Genomic DNA, 18461 nt, shown 5'->3' on the forward strand with positions numbered 1-18461 from the left:
CAAATGGCCCCTTAGTGTACAAATGGAACCAAATGGACCCGTAAGTTCCATTTGTACACTCTCAGAGTTATGGGGGCCGTGGAAACCACTGTGCTACACTAAATGGAACAGAGCCTTCATTAGTATCATTGGTAACACCTGTGAAGGAAGTGATAATATGGCTTCTGTGCATAGAGCCTATTACTTACTAAATTAGAACTACTGCCTAGGCAATTTTTTAAGGTCATTCTCGTGACCAACTCTTGATTCCTCACTGCCATTTCACAATGCACGATATTGCACAATATATTTTGGTCGCATTTCACCAAAAGTAGAAGGTGAAATAAATACTGACCTTTCACATTTCACACAAAACTTCACACCCTACTGAGCATACGTATTTGCAAGTCACTGTAAAACCACATATATAATCAAAGCCATATCACCAACATTATTAAAGTACAATTATATTACTGTATATAGTCTAGGCTTATAAAATATTCACATACAGTAATAGGTCCTCAGTAATACCCATTATAAGATGGTACCATTTCCGTGTACTCGAGTCTTTTTTAATGCAAGAATGATGACTTCTATTTCGGCATGCTAACTTTCCAGGAACAGAAAGGCTGTAGTTTATATTATAGGATCAATTATAGTTGCAGAGGACAAGGGGGTCCCCAGCAAAATGGGGAACAGATTAAACACCTATTTAATGTTTTGGCTATTTTCCACAAATGTTGACACATCTTTTCTTATGGAGGTAGCTGACACAATCTTCTTTTTTCAAATGGGGGTCCGTGGCCAAATACATGCAGTATACATTTGGGGATATTAGACATGTTTGAGAACCACTGGGCTATGCTACAGGCGTCAAGTAGTGACGCACAAAACTAGAACATTGGCTAGGGGTTAAGATATGACATGTCCCTCTCCCGGTCCTCTATTGCCAAGATGGATACATACATACTTAATGACCAGATGGACAATGGTAAGGCCAGAAACAACTGGATTTTCTAAATTCAAACAGAACATTTTCCTGTTTATCTTGTCTTGTTCTTGCTTCCATTTTGTGTAAACACCCACCCGATGTCCTCAAGCATAGTGAAGGTTACGATAACTGAACTCAGACGGAGCACAGTACTGTTTAAATGTTCATTCATTCAATCAACATACAGTACATTTTGCAACATGTCTCTGAGAACATACACATGGACACATTGTCAAACACTAGCATGCAACTTCCATCTCTCTTGACTTAAAGCACTTCTTATTTTTCTTTTTCTTAGTTTTCTTTTTAACAGAACTGATGATTATGTGTACAAGAGTGATACATATTCACATTTCTTTTCCAGACAAAAAAACTTTAAGCGTACACAAAATGATGCCACAATACATACACAAATACACCACATCAAATGCAAGCCTAATCAAACCAAAATTACCTTGTAAGTATAGTTCTTACAAGGACCTCTGCAGCAGTTTTTCCAAATTCTGGCTCCCTAAAACAGGAATTCAACATAGATTCATGCATGAACATTCACAGAGGCATCGGTATCTGTTAAGTAAGACATAATATACTGTAGGAATACCAAAGTACCAAATCTCCATGCAATACAATAATATGTCTCTACATTGAAGGAAATATATGCTTATCAATGTTGCTGACAAGATAGTTATGACTGTGTGGTGTGTGCTTCCTCTCTTAAACCTCACCCCCTACCACACACGCATGCACACACACACACACACACACACACACACACACACACACACACACACACACACACACACACACACACACACGCACATGCAAAAAGGGGACCAAATGTTTACAATGAAACATGGTGGTTTTAAGCAAAATACAGGAAGAGCTTTAGAGGAGGAAGAACTTTGTGCCACGATTTTTTGGTTGAGTGACACGCTCAACAAAAAATATGTCTTTTCAGCAACAACAAAATTGTCAATGTGTGCAGCGAAGTATATATTAAGATATATACTTAAGATAGAATATTTAATTTACAGACATGATACAGGTTGATGTGTAGTAGCTATGAATTCATTACATCATACTGAGGTTTTGGTTTAAAGCTGCAATCAGTAACTTTCATGTCCTACGGATGATTCAAACCTGCGTCCCTCTTGCGAGCGCCGAAATTTCTACTGCTGAGCTAATAGAGAAAGCCTGTTTGGGCAGAGGGTAAATTGCATTTTGAGCTTCATGCAATACCTCTTGACAACCAGTACTGGTCCTACCCGACCACAGGATATACATTTCTCTGTAGGAGAGCATGGAGACTAACTACCACCTCCTCAGTTGTGTTAGTTACAGTATATTGTATTAACATAATCTATTGGTCAAAATAACGTTTTATTCACTAAAAAGGTATGGATTGCAGCTTTAATGGACACCAGAAATGCTATCCATTGACCAAAGCAAATTTAAAATCTAGTGCAAGTTCATTTGTAGGGCATGCTTATAAGCCACAAACGCATCAAGGTCATGTCCTTTGTGAAAGTGTCTATTTCTTGTTTTCAGTGCAGGAGCTGATATTCACACCTTATGGTAGTGCGTTCTTCCTGGGATACATTATATTGTTAATGAACCGTGTTTAGTGACATGACAGTTTGACTGTCTATGGTGCATGCTACTCAGTATACATTCTAAAGTCATTGCCTCTCAGTGTTGACCCTGCCCAGCAACCAAGAACGGCATTATAGGCTCTATTCACAGCAGCCATATTATGAAGACATTCACAGGTGTTACCAATGATACTAATGAAGGCTCTGTTCCATTCTGGTCAAACAGAGTCAGGGTGCTGATATTGTGCATGTTGGCTCACTGGAAACACTCTGTTACACCAGTGGGTCTACAGTTGGGGTCCACCGTCCAGGGACCCTCATGGGCTTCCAAATGGCCCCTTACAGGTGTGTAACTCTGAGAGTGTACAAATGGTTACGGGTCCATTTGGTTCCATTTGTACACTCTCAGAGTTATGGGGGTCGTGGAAACCACTGTGGTAGACTGAGCCTTCATTAGTATCATTGGTAACACCTGTGAAGGAAGTGATAATATAGCTGCTGTGCATAGAGCCTATTGGTCCAACTTTTTCAGCCCCACTAGCGGAGGGGCTCAAACGACGCCGATGTTGGTCAGTCTGTTTGTCGGTCCTTGCAGCACTTTGGTCCCAAACAAAGTATGTAAACTCAGGCTGGATAGCCACGGAATTTCCTGTCTCATTCTCCTGGGAGGATGAACGCTACTGATTTCTGCAAGCCTGTGGCTCCTCTAGCGCCCCCTACAGGCAACTATTTCCAACAAGACATCTCAAAATCTAATGGACGGATTACCATGAAACTTGCTGAGCACATTCATGCTTCCCCGGAGGATGGACCCAATTGGTTTGGGTGATCCCATGACTGTTCCTCTGGCACCATCCTCAGGTCACAATGCAAACTTTGCACACAAGATATGTCCAAATGGGTGGATTGCCCTGAAACGTGTCCTTCCAACACTTTGGTCCCAAACAATTCATCTCAAATTCTACTACCTGGAGTGTAAGGACAAATCTATAGGGGTGGGTAGCAGGGCATTTAGACAGTTTAAATACATGTCTGAAAGTCTTCCACACTCATTCATCTCAAACTCTGGAACCGTTAACCCTCGTCACAGAGGAAGGCTGGTGTCCAAGCTGGACCGCAGAGCTGTGGAGAGCGAGGGGCTTTGCTGCACGCAGATGTCCGATGGCAGAGACAGGGCGTGGTGAGCCTGGGTCTTTACGGCGTTCCTGGTGAAGCGACAGGAGAGCAGAGACCAAAGGTGGCGGAACACAGACTTGCGGCAGATGATGAAGACCCACGGGTCCACGATGGGGTTGAAGGCGTAGAAGCGGAACGCCGTCAGGTTGGCCTTGTCATTGGCGGACCGTTCCATCGCGTTGACGAAACCTGCAATCTAAAGAAAGAGGAACAGGTTCAGTGTCTCCTAATGCTAAGAGGTAATGTTAGGCACAGAAGTTTAACACACGCGCACACACACACACACACACACACACACACACACACACACACACACACACACAGACACACACACACACACAGGAGAGAGAAAGTGATGGACGGTGAAACCGCATCCATTTCCTCCATTAACCTTTTAGGTATGACAGGCCTACAGAGAAGCCAGAAAGGCCTGGTATCCCAGACAGAAGCATCTGGCGAGCCAACCATTCAGGGAAGAGAGAGAGAATTAGCAGCTGGCCCAGGAAGCTTCTTCACCACCCCGCTCCTCTCCTCTATCAACAATGCCTTATTTCCTTCATGAAATATTCAAACAAACAGTGCCCTAATTAATGGCGTGCTGTGATTGAGTGTTATTGTACGTTGGTGTAAATGTTTCCCTGTTGCTAGGGCTCTGGGAATGAAGACTAATAAGCTAAATACAGAGTCAGAGTAGCGGCAGCAGCAGCGGTGGTGGTGTTGGTGTTGTCAGGCGGAGCGGGGTGGGGTGGGAGGGCTGGATGGGAACTAAGGCTGGGCAATATATTAACGATCTATCAATATCCTTTTATGAGACTAGGTATTGCCTGGTATTTTGGATAACGCAATATCATGTATCGTGGTATGGCGTAAGTGTTGTCTTTGCCTGGTTTTAATCAGGCAAAGACAACAGCCCAATTTTATATATAAAAATGTAAAGAATGTTTAAAATATTTCAAACATATTCAAAAAATAATTCAATATAAATATCAATATCAAGGTATAGAAATTGTGATAATTAGATCTTGTCCACATCGCCCCAGCCCTAATGGGGGGACATTACAGTCCAGATCAATGTCAGAACGGGTTCCGAGAAGGAACAAGCTGGTTCAAATGGTCGACAAACTGACACTCACGCACACATGCATGGGCATTCTCACACACACTCACATGCGTGTGGAGAGACACTGAACGTAAACCCATGAAAAACATCCTGCAATTATCCTGCTGTTCTGCTTGTGATCTCATCACCTATAACACTAAGCAGATGTTGAAATCAATAGTATAATGAAAAAAACACAAGGAACCATAAGCATGGATGTGTCAAAAGAAGACTGGAACTCAACTGAAAAACAACAGGCAGATGTTGTATGCCGCTAACGAGGCGATTATGTTCTTAGCGAGATTGAAGGACATTCCTTGGAATTGCACAACAGATGTTGATAGAAGGACTGTTGTGAAAAGACTTAAGGGAGTGTACTGGTTATTATTATAATTATTTTGTTAAAATAAGTGTTCATTAGCTCTATTATCCAATAGAAATCATGAGTGTTTGTTCAGTAACAGGGGTCTCCCCGTCTCTCCAGCTCTTTTGTAAACAGAAAATATATTTTCCGGTCGGGATACCAATTTCATCCATTCAGGAGAGATAATTCTTAGTGGATACAGGATAAACAAGTGAAATTGGAAGTGATGAAACAAAAAAGTGGGCAAATAAAAGGAACTGGAACACTTCAAAATTTAAGCTGATAAATGATCTTTCTGGGGTTCTCTCTCGTGATTGGATAAAATTGGTATCCTGACCTGAAAATGTATTTTCCGTTTACTAAAGAGCTGGAGAGACCCAGTAACTGAGCAAACTATGCCAATGATCACTATCAGAATATAGAACTTTAACTTCACCTACACCCCCTTTAATGTTAACAATAATAATAAAAGAAAGTGTGCACAGTCTGTGCACCATCAATTATGAAATATAAAGCAACAACAACTTGAAAATCCCCATTGGAAACTGCCATTAACAGTGTGGGAGGGGTAGATTAAAGATGGGAGAAGCGTTGCTGTTGGCATTAAAGGAGTAGTTCACCCAAAGAATTACATATTTTCTATCAATTACAAACCCCATGAAATATTGAATTCATGGATATTTTTTTGTTTTTGTCGCATTCCTAAGCCAATAATTTGATGACCGGCGGTCTCTCCGGTAGGAGACTCAAAGAGTCTCCTTTGTGTCTCCTACCGAATACATTAGCATCTTTCCACCGGTAATCAAATTATTGGCTTAGGAATGCGACAAAAACAAAAAAATCTCCATGAACCCCATGGCTTCATGGGGTTTGTGATTGATAGAAATTAAGTTTTCTTTTGTGAACTAATCCTTTAAGAGTAAACAAGACTCAGGGAATAGGAATGTTCATGTACATTTTCATTCTGCTGGCGGACAGCCGTGCCTGGAGGCATTATGTTTTGTCACAAACACACACACACACACACACACACACACACACACACACACACACACACACACACACACACACACACACACACACACACACACACAACCAGCGCATGGGGTTACACCATCACAGCCCCATGCAATAAAACATGTCGCAAGTAAATTAATGTGGTCTGAAAAGTCTGTTCCGCGCACAGCTGTATGCTCAATTACACAAGTTCCTCTTCTAAACTGTTGTGACAGCCAGGATAGTTCCACCATACATTACACTGTCTAACACTGATGCTACAGTACTTTCTTACAAAAATAAATAGTAAGAGCTTGGTTATTCACCCTTACCATATTCGTATACATGTGTGACTGCTGTAACGTTTCAGATATGTATTTAGTCATTTATTAACCACTTAACCCATTATACTTCATCTTACAACTAATAGTGAAAATAGCCAATGCACAAGCTCACAACGCATCGCCCAACCCTTTGAGCTTGTAGAGCAGCTATTTTTTTAAATGCTTGAAACTTTTTTTTTTTTATTAAAAACAAAATACTATTTAATGACATGCCTAAAATAGGGATGCCATGGTGAAAGTGGCTAAATGTAGGCAAATGACAAAAGTGTCATAATTGTGAACAGAGAATGCAATTAAACATAATAACCCTATCCTTAACGCCAGGACACTGTCTGCTACTACAGGCCTATGTCTAGATTAAGGAGGTGTCGATAATAGTGACAATCACCAGCTAGGACAAAGTGTTATTCATAAATCATGACTCATTGGCTTGTGTAATGATCAAGTGGAGATGTTGTGTGCTTCTGAGTTGTATGTCACATAATTGAGTGTGGTCCTTGATATTTTGCACTATATGCACCATGTATCGGAAATTGTAATTTTCACTTTTTCACCATTTACTACAGCCCAAAATGTGCCTGATGGCTCAGCCACTGAATGCTCATGAGCTGTGTCACATTACCGCTTACTAACTATACAGCTCATCAGAGAGAGACACTGTACTGACAAATGCATCAGAAATGCACTCTAAATCATCTCACATAAATCATAATATCAAGTTCGCTGTACTTCCGTTGTCAAAGTTCTCGACACATGAACCACAGTAAATTACATTACTACTTGCTCATGAGAGTAACGCTTTACAAATGTAAGGCCATGTTTCATTTTCTGTCAGTGGTAAGTTAACCATTCATCTTGCAGGGATAATCACACTGGGACAAGCCGCACTAACAAACACTGAGGGATGTGCTTGTCTCTCTGCACCGTGTGTGCTGTAACCCCACACCTTACTCATCATCCAGCATTGCCAGAAACCTTTCCAAGAGACACGCACCCATCTACCCCCCTGGCCTGGCCATTACTGTCCTCCTGCCCCTTCACTACCACACTGGCTCCTGCTTCTCAGATGCCATGCCACCCTGCCTCTTATGGTCCTCTAGACAGACACCAAGAGCCTTCTGAGAGGGAGACAAATCACTGGCCGTCATCTCTTTAGGAACTGCAGACTCTGGGGGCTGAGACAGATAACATGTCAGGTCTCTCCCTAAACAGGAACAGAGTGATGTACCGTATCTGTGCATAGCTGAGAAGCAGGCCTGAAACATCTTCTTGTGCAGGCCAGTGTGTGTGTGTGTGTGTGTGTGTGTGTGTGTCTGTGTCTGTGTCTGTGTGTGTGTGTGTGTGTGTGTGTGTGTGTGTGTGTGTGTGTGTGTGTGTGTGTGTGCGTGTGTGCTGGCAGGAACCAGCTAACTACATTTTTCTGCTTTTGCGTTTTTTCCCCCATAAATCAGTGCTATTGAACACCCTTTACGTCTGTGTTTTGGTAAAAATAAATATTGAACCAATGAAAAAATATTAAAAAGTGCTTCTGACAAAAGCAGCTAATTCCATTGGATCCTCAAACCTTCTGCTAAACCAGCTAACTCCAGCAAAGGGGGGTGGAGTTAGCTGGTTTTGCTGACTCCAGGCTCCACCCCCTTTTGACCTCCAACCTCATTGTGAGCTTGGAGGTCCATTCAGCTGTTCTTATCAATGATGAACAAAACCTCCTAACTCCACTATTGTTTTGTTTTTGTCATTTCCTGAAAAATGAACATTTTGGAGTTAGCTGGTTGCTGCCGGACAGCAGAGATATGTTAGTTAAAATGTGTAAAACATTTGAGGATAAAACAATAAAGTCCAGGACTTAGTTCCAGTGTGGTCCTCTTCATAGTTATAGAAGAGAATCAAATGAAAGCAAATGTACGGTAAAGCCAGGAAGAGGTGCATGCACGCAAAGGCACACAAACACACATACACATCCAATTATGTAACCATAGCTATACATGGACCCAGCATGTCTGCTGTATATGTGCATCTGACGGGAAAAAAAAACATTATATCACATTTGGGACGGATGATAGCCCTAACTATCAGGAAACAGGCCTTGTAATGCACCGTCCTCGGTGGCCTATTAGTTTCCATTTTGGGTCCTGGAGAGCTCATCTCATATCCTCATCCCTGATCCTGTTTCAGAGTGGAATGATTATGTATGGATGAGTGGCCCCTATCTCTGGAATACTCTCCCTCAAGTTGTTAGAGATGCCGACTCTCTCTTTTTTTCCTGCATTATGGTTCCCCAACGTTCTTGCCCTGTGGTTTTAAATATTGTTCAAAATGTATTCTCTTTCTTTTTTTCTTCTTTGCTGTGTACTGCATGGTAAATTGTTTGACCATGCAGACACATTTTACGGTGTTTTTTGACTACTATGTCTTTTTTGCTGTGAAGTGCACAGAGACCCCTTGGGGTTGCACTACACTATAAATAAAAATAAACTGAACTGAACTGAGGCAGTCCATGGACTATATTGTCCATGCCTAACAAAAACAAACTTTTCAGTATTACCCGTATTGCTTCCAAGATTATCGGACTTCCCACTCACCCTGATATGAACAATAAGGCCATTACATGCTTAGCACTTACGATAACAAATGACACTGATCATCCCCTGTATCGCTACATCGAACTCGTGCCATCTGGGCAAAGATACAGAACCTTGAAGTGGGAAAAGGCTTTGTTTTAACACAAGTTTTGTCCCCTCAGCCATTGCAGCATTAAACAAACTGCCTCTGGTTTTCTGTGAGGACCTTGTGTATTGTCTTGGTGTTGTGTCGTGTGATATGTGATTTTTTGTTTTTCTTATTTTTAAACTGTTTATATGATGTTCTGCGTAGTAGTGTATATCTGTCTGTCATTTAATGTCACTATGAATTGAGTACAAAGGACCCCAATGGAAACAAGCCAATTTATTGGATTTTTTAATTCCTATTAGCTGACCTTGTATTGAACTGTACTTTCATGTGCTTTTTTTCTGCAAACTTCTAAATAAGTATTCAATCAATCAATCAATTGTGCTACAAGGTTATGTGTTGTTTTTTTGTTGTTGTTTTTGAACAGGCTGTGAAGACAAATATCCCTTTGGGGACGACAAAGATTATTATTACTACAGAGAGAAGGAGAGGGTGTCCTGGTGGTACAGGGGTGAAGCTCCTGCACACCACCGTGGAGACTGAGGTTCAGACAAATATTGAAAATATCTGCGTACTGTAACCCTCATGCCTCATCAAGCATTTAACAAACTACTCAATGGTGGTAATAATACAATCTTTCCCCTGACAAATTGCAAATTATACTTGGATGTGCACTTGTGTGCTGGGACAGTGGTGCCATACAATGTTGGGGTATGTGGATTTACTGCTAATACATGTATGTGTATTTTCGGTCACATGCCCACAGGTGAAAAGCTATTACGTCTCAACCACCCACCCATAAAACAAACATGGGCAAATTCTCCTTCTACAGCTCTGCCACCCAGGTTTGGAATAGTCTAACCCAATCCCTCAAAAAATGCAGTTCGCTGGGCTCATTTAAAACAGCCTTAAAAACTCACTTTTCTGGAGGCCAAAGGAGGAGGTAGTACCATTTTCCCGACAGACGACCCCCCCCCCCCCCCCATTTGTTGTACTTATGTTATTTAATTTTAATTTTTTGTTTTGATTGTATATAGTGTTATTTGTTCCTGTATTTTTGTGTTGATATTTGAACTGTTTGGTTGCTACTATATATGTCTATGAATTGAATACCAAGGACCCCAATGGAAACAAGATCGCAAGGACTTTTTTGGACGGACCTTTTAGACAAAGTATTATAAATGTAATTGTGCTGTTTGCATTTGTTTTGCCTAATAAAATATTCAATCAATCAATCAATCAAATGTGCCCCTCTGCGTTGAATAACTGGAGGTCATGTCCAGCATACATAATGGCCCAATATGTTTGTTTTGACCCCAGGCTGTGTCTGCCCTGTGCCCTCAATACCACAACCCTACATTTAGACTCTAGATGGAAAGTACCAGGTGATGAGTCACACAAATGAGGAAAGTTCTGTTAGAGAAGGGAACCACTGACTGTCCACACATCTCCAGTGTGATATGGTGTTGTAACACATTACTGGAACTGTGTGTGTGTGTGTGTGTGTGTGTGTGTGTGTGTGTGTGTGTGTGTGTGTGTGTGTGTGTGTTTATTTATTTGTTTATTTAAACGGATCCCCATTAGCTGACGCCTTAACGTCAGCTAGTCTTCCTGGGGTCCAAGACATTAAAATACATTAACAAAAACATTCAACATATCGTATTACAAAGAAATACTAAAAACAACAAAAACTAAATAAACATTTTACAAAAGTCGATAATCACATAAAAAGAGATACCGACAGGGATACAACAGATTTAAAAAGTAGCACTATCAATCTGGTATGTAAGAATAAATGTTACTGTATGTTTTGAGTATACATTATATGAAGGAGAAGTTTCCTTTTAAAACTCGCGTTTTCTCTGCTGTTACGAATCTCACTTGGAAGTCTATTCCAAAGTACAATTGACCTATAAAATGCAGCTCTCTCCATGGAATTGGACTTTGGTAGAGGTAAAGTTATCTGTCCATCACACGCTCCACGAGTGGAGTGTGTGTGAATCTCTGAGCAGCAAGTTCTATTATTATGAAAACAGATTGGAGTCTGGGTAATGACTCTATGAAAATATGTAAGTAAACTAGCAGAAAGTCTTTCTTTTTGACACTTGGCCAAGCAAGACGTTCATGCATATTGTTCACACTTGTTCTATAAGAACAACCCAGAACTAGTCTGGCAGCCTTATTTTTTGCAACTTGTAATTTTTGAACATTAAATGCAGATGACCATACTACTGAGCAGTAATCTATTCTAAATGACATGAAACCAGTGAGCACAACAACTTGACGAAACAGTTTTGAAGTTAAAAACGGTAAACACTTTTTAGTTATTGCCATAGCTCTCCCCATTTTGGTCAACACATGTGTGCGTGTGTGTGTGTGTGTGTGTGTGTGTGTGTGTGTGTGTGTGTGTGTGTGTGTGTGTGTGTGTGTGTGTGTGTGTGTGTGTGTGTGTGTGCGTGTGTGTGTGTGTGTGTGTGTGGGGGGGGGGGTGTTAGGCTGAGTCATAACCGAGACGGGGGAGACGGGGATGGGGGGTGAGACTGAGTCAAGATAGAGGCCAGAAGAATCCCAAACGAGTTAAAGACCAAATAATACTGCCATAAGTGTTTAAACTGTTACTCATTTTGTTGGGTATCTCCTGGAATCCCCTCAAGGACCTCTGGGAGTCCCCATACCCCACTTTGAGGACCAGTGTTATAATCAGTCCATCCTCCAGGGAGGACAGTGCAAACTTGATTTCAACACCTGTCAACAGGCTGTGGACTTTTCTTTTCCTTGTACTGTAGATTAACCATGTGTATTTTACCTGTGGAAGTGACCGCCCTGTGAACTACCATTCTATGTGAACCTGACAATGTGTTGATACTCTTTTATACCTTGTTCTCATGTACAGTACAATGCGTTGATACTCTTTCGCACCTTACAGTATGTCTAATCTCATGTACATACCTGCTACTATGTGGACTTACCGAAGTGTTACCACCTTTATGTCTAACCCTATGCACCTTATGTCTAACCTCAAGTACATATTGTACCTGCTGGTTTGTGTTATGTGTATATGTAAATATCTTTGATTAGAGTTTTCCCTCTCAATGAGGCAAAAGTAAAACAAATATGAGTTTTCGCTTTTTACCAATTATGAGTTTTTTTTCCTCTTTACTCTCCCTGCCCCCCCCCCCCCCCTCTTTTTTTCTTTCTCTTTCTGAAAACAACAAAAATGATGGAGCTCACACAAAAACTAATTTCACCCACTTCTTTACATCTGTAAAACTGTGATGTGACAATGAAGTTGATTCTGATATTTTGTATCCTTGGAATTCCTCCTATGAACAAATCATTGCAGTTCAATTGAAATAACTGTAAAAAAAAACATTCCATTACCCTACAATGTGTTTTTGAGGTCTAAGCTATTAGAAGATTAAGACATAATTGGATCTATAAAATGTCTCTGTCTTCTGACACGCGTGCTGTCAGGGGAATCACCCTGTCTGAATATCCATTAGTGATTTTCCTCTTTAAACAGTGCCAGAAGCTACAGTGGGTTAACTGCCACCATTAGACCCATTACCAACGTTGTGCGGGTTTTTGTTTTGACGTGTAAGAGAGCAATTCCTGGCAAGAGTCTTGAGTAGGTCACTCAATGGTATCTGGTATCTGCAGTAGGCTGTCTGCATAACGCCCACTAAGTGAAAGCAACAGAGACTATTTTTCATCCATGTGAAACATCAACGGTACACAGATAGGCTCTATTCACAGCAGCCATATTATGAAGACATTCACAGGTGTTACCAATGATACTAATGAAGGCTCTGTTCCATTCTGGTCAAACAGAGTCAGGGTTGCTGATATTGTGCATGTTGGCCCACTGGAAACACTCGTGTTACACCAGTGGGTCTACAGTTGGGGTCCAGGGACCCTCATGGGCTTCCAAATGGCCCCTTACAGGTCCAGGGTCCCCACACATTTTTAGCAATGAATTTCCAAAACTTTTCCAAAACTTTTCCAGAATATTTAGCCCAATTTCCAGGCCTATATAACAATCATTCGGCGCAATAATGTGTCTCTTACTCCTATGTAGAATGCCCAAAGATAGGCAGTGTAGCAAAAATAAAGTTTGAGACATACATTAGGCTGCCGTCACACAGCCCGTTCGGCGAAAAACTACTTATGTTACATATTTCGTGTAATATTATTCATGTTTATGAAAATGTTTTGTTTTAACAAAATCAATAGCCAAAAACAATGCATAGCCAAATATTTTTCCAGGACCCTTGATAAATTCCAGGACCTTTGATGATGTTTGATCAATTTCAAACCTTTTCCAGTACTGGATTTTTTTAAATTTTATTTCAAAATATTTCCAGGAATTTCATGACCGTGGGGACCCTGCAGGTCCCATTTGGTTCCATTTGTACACTCTCAGAGTTATGGGGGTCGTGGAAACCACTGTGCTACACTAAATGCAAATGGAACAGAGCCTTCATTAGTATCATTGGTAACACCTGTGAAGGAAGTGATAATATGGCTGCTGTGCATAGAGCCTATTGAGAAGCAAACATTGACACAGTCTTTGCTGTTCCACATGCTCATCACACAAGGCCATGATGTGTAATGTTTCACGAAGAATATACCTTGTCCTTGCTGTGGAATGTTACTATTGTAGCTGCATCTAGGTGTTGATGATTATGTTCACAAGTGTGACACTGCTGTCGTTGATCTGCTATGAATGTATGCAGTATGATGAGCCAAGACACTGGATAATACTGGTGTCCATGTAGGGGAGTGAGGGAACAGAACAGAACAGAACACCAACATTTACAGCTGCCTCACATTTAGAAGCATCTGACATATGCGTAGAGGATGCACAGATACTGAAGATGTACACGGATACATGCACACATGAGCATGCACACACACACATACTGTACAAGCACACGTGTTGTAAAAACGAACGCAGTTTTAAGGGTGGTAAAAACAAGGTTTTAATTATTTTGCCTTCATACCAGTAGCCTGGCATGGCCAGACTAATATCACTGTGTAGATATTAGTCTGGAATCTCTGTGTGCAACCTGCATTTCCGAGGGGCAAATTAAAAACAATACCTCCGGTGATAAACCCATCCCACATTTGCATACTGGGCCCTGATTGGTCCCTCACAACGGAGGGAGAGAAATCCAATCTCTATTGAGAGGGGCCAGACCTAATCTGCCGAGGGCATTATTTTATTTTTTTGCAATGGCAGATTGGTCTGGAACCAGGCTAAGTGACTACCTTATGTGGACTATGCGGTCGAATCTGACACTCTGCACCTTAATCCCTTGTACAACGCGCTGATATTAATTTATTCTTACACCTTAACTAACGTCCATATCATGTGTACAGTACATATCTTCTGCAATGCTCACCCACCGTATGTCTAACCTCAGGTACATACCACACCAGATAGATATACCATGTATAAATATATAGATACATTGGGCCTCATTCACTAACATGGGCGTAAATGTAAGTGTATAACCTGGTTGCAAATTCTGTGTATATTGGATACGTCAATTCTGAAATGCGATTCATGAAAGAGGGTGCGGAGCCGTGATTTGTGCGGAGCACAGGTGTATCTCATTTTTGTTTGCAAGTCAGTAAGCGCGCTCCCGTGTAGATCATTTGCATTGTTCCACGCCCGCATTTAACACCATGAAAGGCAACCGGAAATAACCAACGTGGAAAAAAACAACAGATCTGCAAGTTTACCACATGACGTTTTGCACTGCATTGATAACTTGTACATTTGTTCTGTCAGGAAGCAAGTCCCTCGATCGACTGAACGTTACCAAAGTAATGCTCTCATGTGTAATGAGATTAAGAAGTTTACAAAGTTTAACCCCACCACCAAATAATAGGCAAATAAAACGTGGAAAGTATATTATATAAGCACACACACACACACACACACACACACACACACACACACACACACACACACACACACACACACACACACACACACACACACACACACACACACACACACACACACACACACACACACACAACCTCTACCACTAAGATGCTACCTCTCTGTTTTTCACATATCTGTGCTACGTCGGAATGGGGAATGGATATGAACACAGCTAGATTTCATCCATACTGTATCCTCATCAGATCAGAAGGTAAGACTTATTAGGCTATTGTGTGGCTATTAGTGATGCGCCTGTTGCCTCCTCCAACATAATGCATGTTGCCACACTTGCAGAAACGGCAAATACGCAGAGGGACCTAATGATTCAGCTCTAAATGCGTCAACTGAAAATGAATAAAAATCGGTTGAATTTGCATCATGTCTACAGCAGGGCCGGGGTCTTCAACAGGGGGTCCGGGACCCCTAGGGGGTCCTCAGAGCTACTATAGGGGGTCCGCCAAATCTTTGTGTGATAGGATTTCGTTTTTTTTAAATTAACTTGAACCCTAGAATTCCTTTTCTGAGGGGAACATTAGCCAAAAATAGCAGATCTACAAGCTCTCAACGCCTCGCGGATCGGCTATTTTTGGCAAAGAGGCTATAGGTGTAGAAGTAAAAAAAAACTTTAATCTGAAACACAATTTTATACAATATAGAGGGGGTCCCTGCTTCATCTCTCTCTCAGCTAGGGGGTCCTTGGCCTGAAAACGTTGAAGACCCCTGGTCTACAGTATATGCATCCAAGCAATAGATTGTTTGACATCTTTTTTCTTTTTTTACGTGTTGACAAATGTTGGGCACATAAATATTTTATGTGAGGTTTGGCACTATTTAAATTTATTTTGCATGAAGAATAAGGCATTCTAATAACATATACGAAAGGTTTGAGGCATATAATATAAGTCTGCTCTCGAGGACACGAGAGTTTGAGTGTATGTCCGCCCAAATCCACGGACAAAAAAGTTTGATGAATCTGACTCTGAACGTGGGAAGTTGCGGAAAGTACAAAATATGTGCGGAACCGAGCTTTGTGAATGAGGCCAATTGTTTTCTTGTCCTTGCTCCCCCTGCCCACATATTCCTTTTATCTTTTATGTAAATAGCAAAAAACGATGGAACTTGCACAACAACAAATTTCACCCACTTTACACCTGTAAACCTGTGATGTGACCTTAACGTTTTTTTTCCTCCCTAGGCAATAATACCATTCCGCCGCAATCACTGTGTTATGTTCAAGGCCTGTTGGGTAACACAGACCCAGTCAATTGAAGAATTAAAGCTGCTTACACATGGGCAACCTCAGAAGTTAGCTCTGAGTTCTGTCACACACCGTGACACGTAAACACAAGATGCTGTCTGCTCAACACCACGGTCTACAAGCACTGATGGAAAAATAACACGTCCACACACACACACACACACACACACACACACACACACACAAACCTGCACCTGCCACCAGCCAAAACCTGCACCTGCCACCAGCCAACACACACACACACACACACACACACACACACACACACACACACACACACACACACACACACACACACACACACACACACACACACACAGTGACAAACAGAAACGCGGATAAGCAACTGTACAGTGTAGGTTGTTGAGGTTGTGGTATATGTTGATGTCGTGTCGCAGCGTTCCGGAAAGTTTTTCTTTTTAAAAATCAGATCTATCTGAGATTCTATCTCTCGCCACTATGCTACACTGTAAAATCACCGGTTGTGTTTTGAGAGGTCATTGTAGCAGAGCGCTACAATGCAGAGGGTAGAGGTGCAGTGAGATGAGAGGTTCTCTTACGCTTTGGGCTCCTGTCAGATCTGTTGAAACCGGTCAGCACTTCCCTACATCCTTAACCACATGAACGCTACCATCCCTAGTCTGGGATGAACATTCGCCTTTTCTGTTAAATTGATTTGGTGTAGAGGGGAGAAAAGAGCGGACCAAATACAAAGCCAACCACGATCAACTAAGAATTAGTTTACTAAGTATAGAGGATTTAAGTGGTTAAAGACAGGGTGCCGTGATTTTCAGTGATTCCCCCCCCTAAAACATAATCATCAGGTATTATGGTTATACTAGGAGGAAGATTTTTTTCAAAAAAGTGTACCGAAATTGTTAAAATTATGTTTTTATGTGGACACGCCTCCAGTTCATTAAGTATACCTGGTTCTCACCTTAGCACCTCCTCCACCACCTTAGCACCACCCACCTGTCCTAGTCCCTCCTCCTCCTCATGCCCACACCTGTTGTGTTATGATAATGAGGGGGAGGGTATGTTTTTACTAAAGCACTGTTTCTCTATTGGCACGTTTGACCCTCAAGGTTTCAGCCTCCAGGTAGAAACTCAAAATAGTCAGAGAAGACATAAAACACCATAAAAACACCACCGGGGGGCTTAATGAAGTTCTATGAACCTCATAGACACATGAAAAACAGAAAAAGTGCAAAAACATGGTACCAGCTCTTTAAAGTCTGCTCATATCCATATTTCTCACTTATGGTGGATGGTGGTGGTGGTGGTGGTGGGGGGCTGGCTTGTTATCTTAATCCCCTTGTTTATTATAGGGCCCTTGCATCACACAATCCAGCTTTAACACCTTCTGTATTTCCTGGCAGATGGTGTGAAGTACTTTAATTTCCCGTATTTTAATATGGAATTTTTAACTGTTGGTTGTTAAATCATTAGTTCATATCTGAGAGATGGGATGGCTTTGTAGCTGGCTTTTATATTTAGTGTGCTAACGTAGTTGATGACTGTAGCTCTAGGTGGAAATAAACATAATCACATGTGAATCGAAACAGATGCCGGGTTATGTTGTCTCCTGTGGTTATTGATTTGGCCAGCGATCGATCAAAGCACGGCGATGTGGGATCATTGGGTGCGTCGCTGGCTGTACAAAAACAAAAGCAAAAAAACAAGGATAGCCAATGTCCCTCCTCCTTCCATTACCCGTCTTTCTGTCCCCCTCCCTGCTCTCTAGTCACTATGACTCTAGAGATAATGGAATAAAACCAACAGTGGTGGAAAAAGTTCTCACATGTTTTACTTAGTAAAAGTATGAATACTGAAATGTAGATATACTCTGTTACAAGTACAAGTCCGGAATTCAAAATGTACTTGAGTAAAAGTACAAAAGTATACGGCACCAAAAGTAAAAGTACTTTATTGTGCAGATTGTCCCATTTCACAAGTTTAAAATCTATGAAAGAACTTTTGAAAATAGACAAAAATATATAGGGCTGTGACAGCTTCCAGAGAAACAAAGAGAAGGA

The 18461-nt window shown here is 41.3% G+C and overlaps 1 protein-coding gene across 2 annotated transcripts in view; it reads right to left on the reverse strand.

The window, feature by feature from the left end:
- Positions 1-2990: 2990 nt before the first annotated feature.
- Positions 2991-18461, reverse strand: part of ptgir (prostaglandin I2 receptor) — a 42177-nt gene continuing 26706 nt past the window's right edge. The window contains exons 2-3 of one of the 2 annotated variants that reach the window (XR_014601319.1): positions 3305-3934; positions 2991-3266 (exon numbers count right to left, since the gene is read on the reverse strand). Coding sequence is in view for 1 of the 2 variants with exons in the window: in XM_084064926.1 (XP_083921052.1) it covers positions 3647-3934 (288 nt within the window). In the remaining variant the exon portion in view is untranslated. Of the gene's footprint in view, positions 3935-18461 lie in introns of both variants that reach the window. The other variant, XM_084064926.1, reaches the window with a different exon arrangement.

The sequence above is a fragment of the Gymnoscopelus microlampas genome, assembly GCF_963454915.1.
Source record: "Gymnoscopelus microlampas genome assembly, chromosome: 8".
In the NCBI taxonomy this organism is placed as follows: Eukaryota; Metazoa; Chordata; class Actinopteri; order Myctophiformes; family Myctophidae; genus Gymnoscopelus; species Gymnoscopelus microlampas.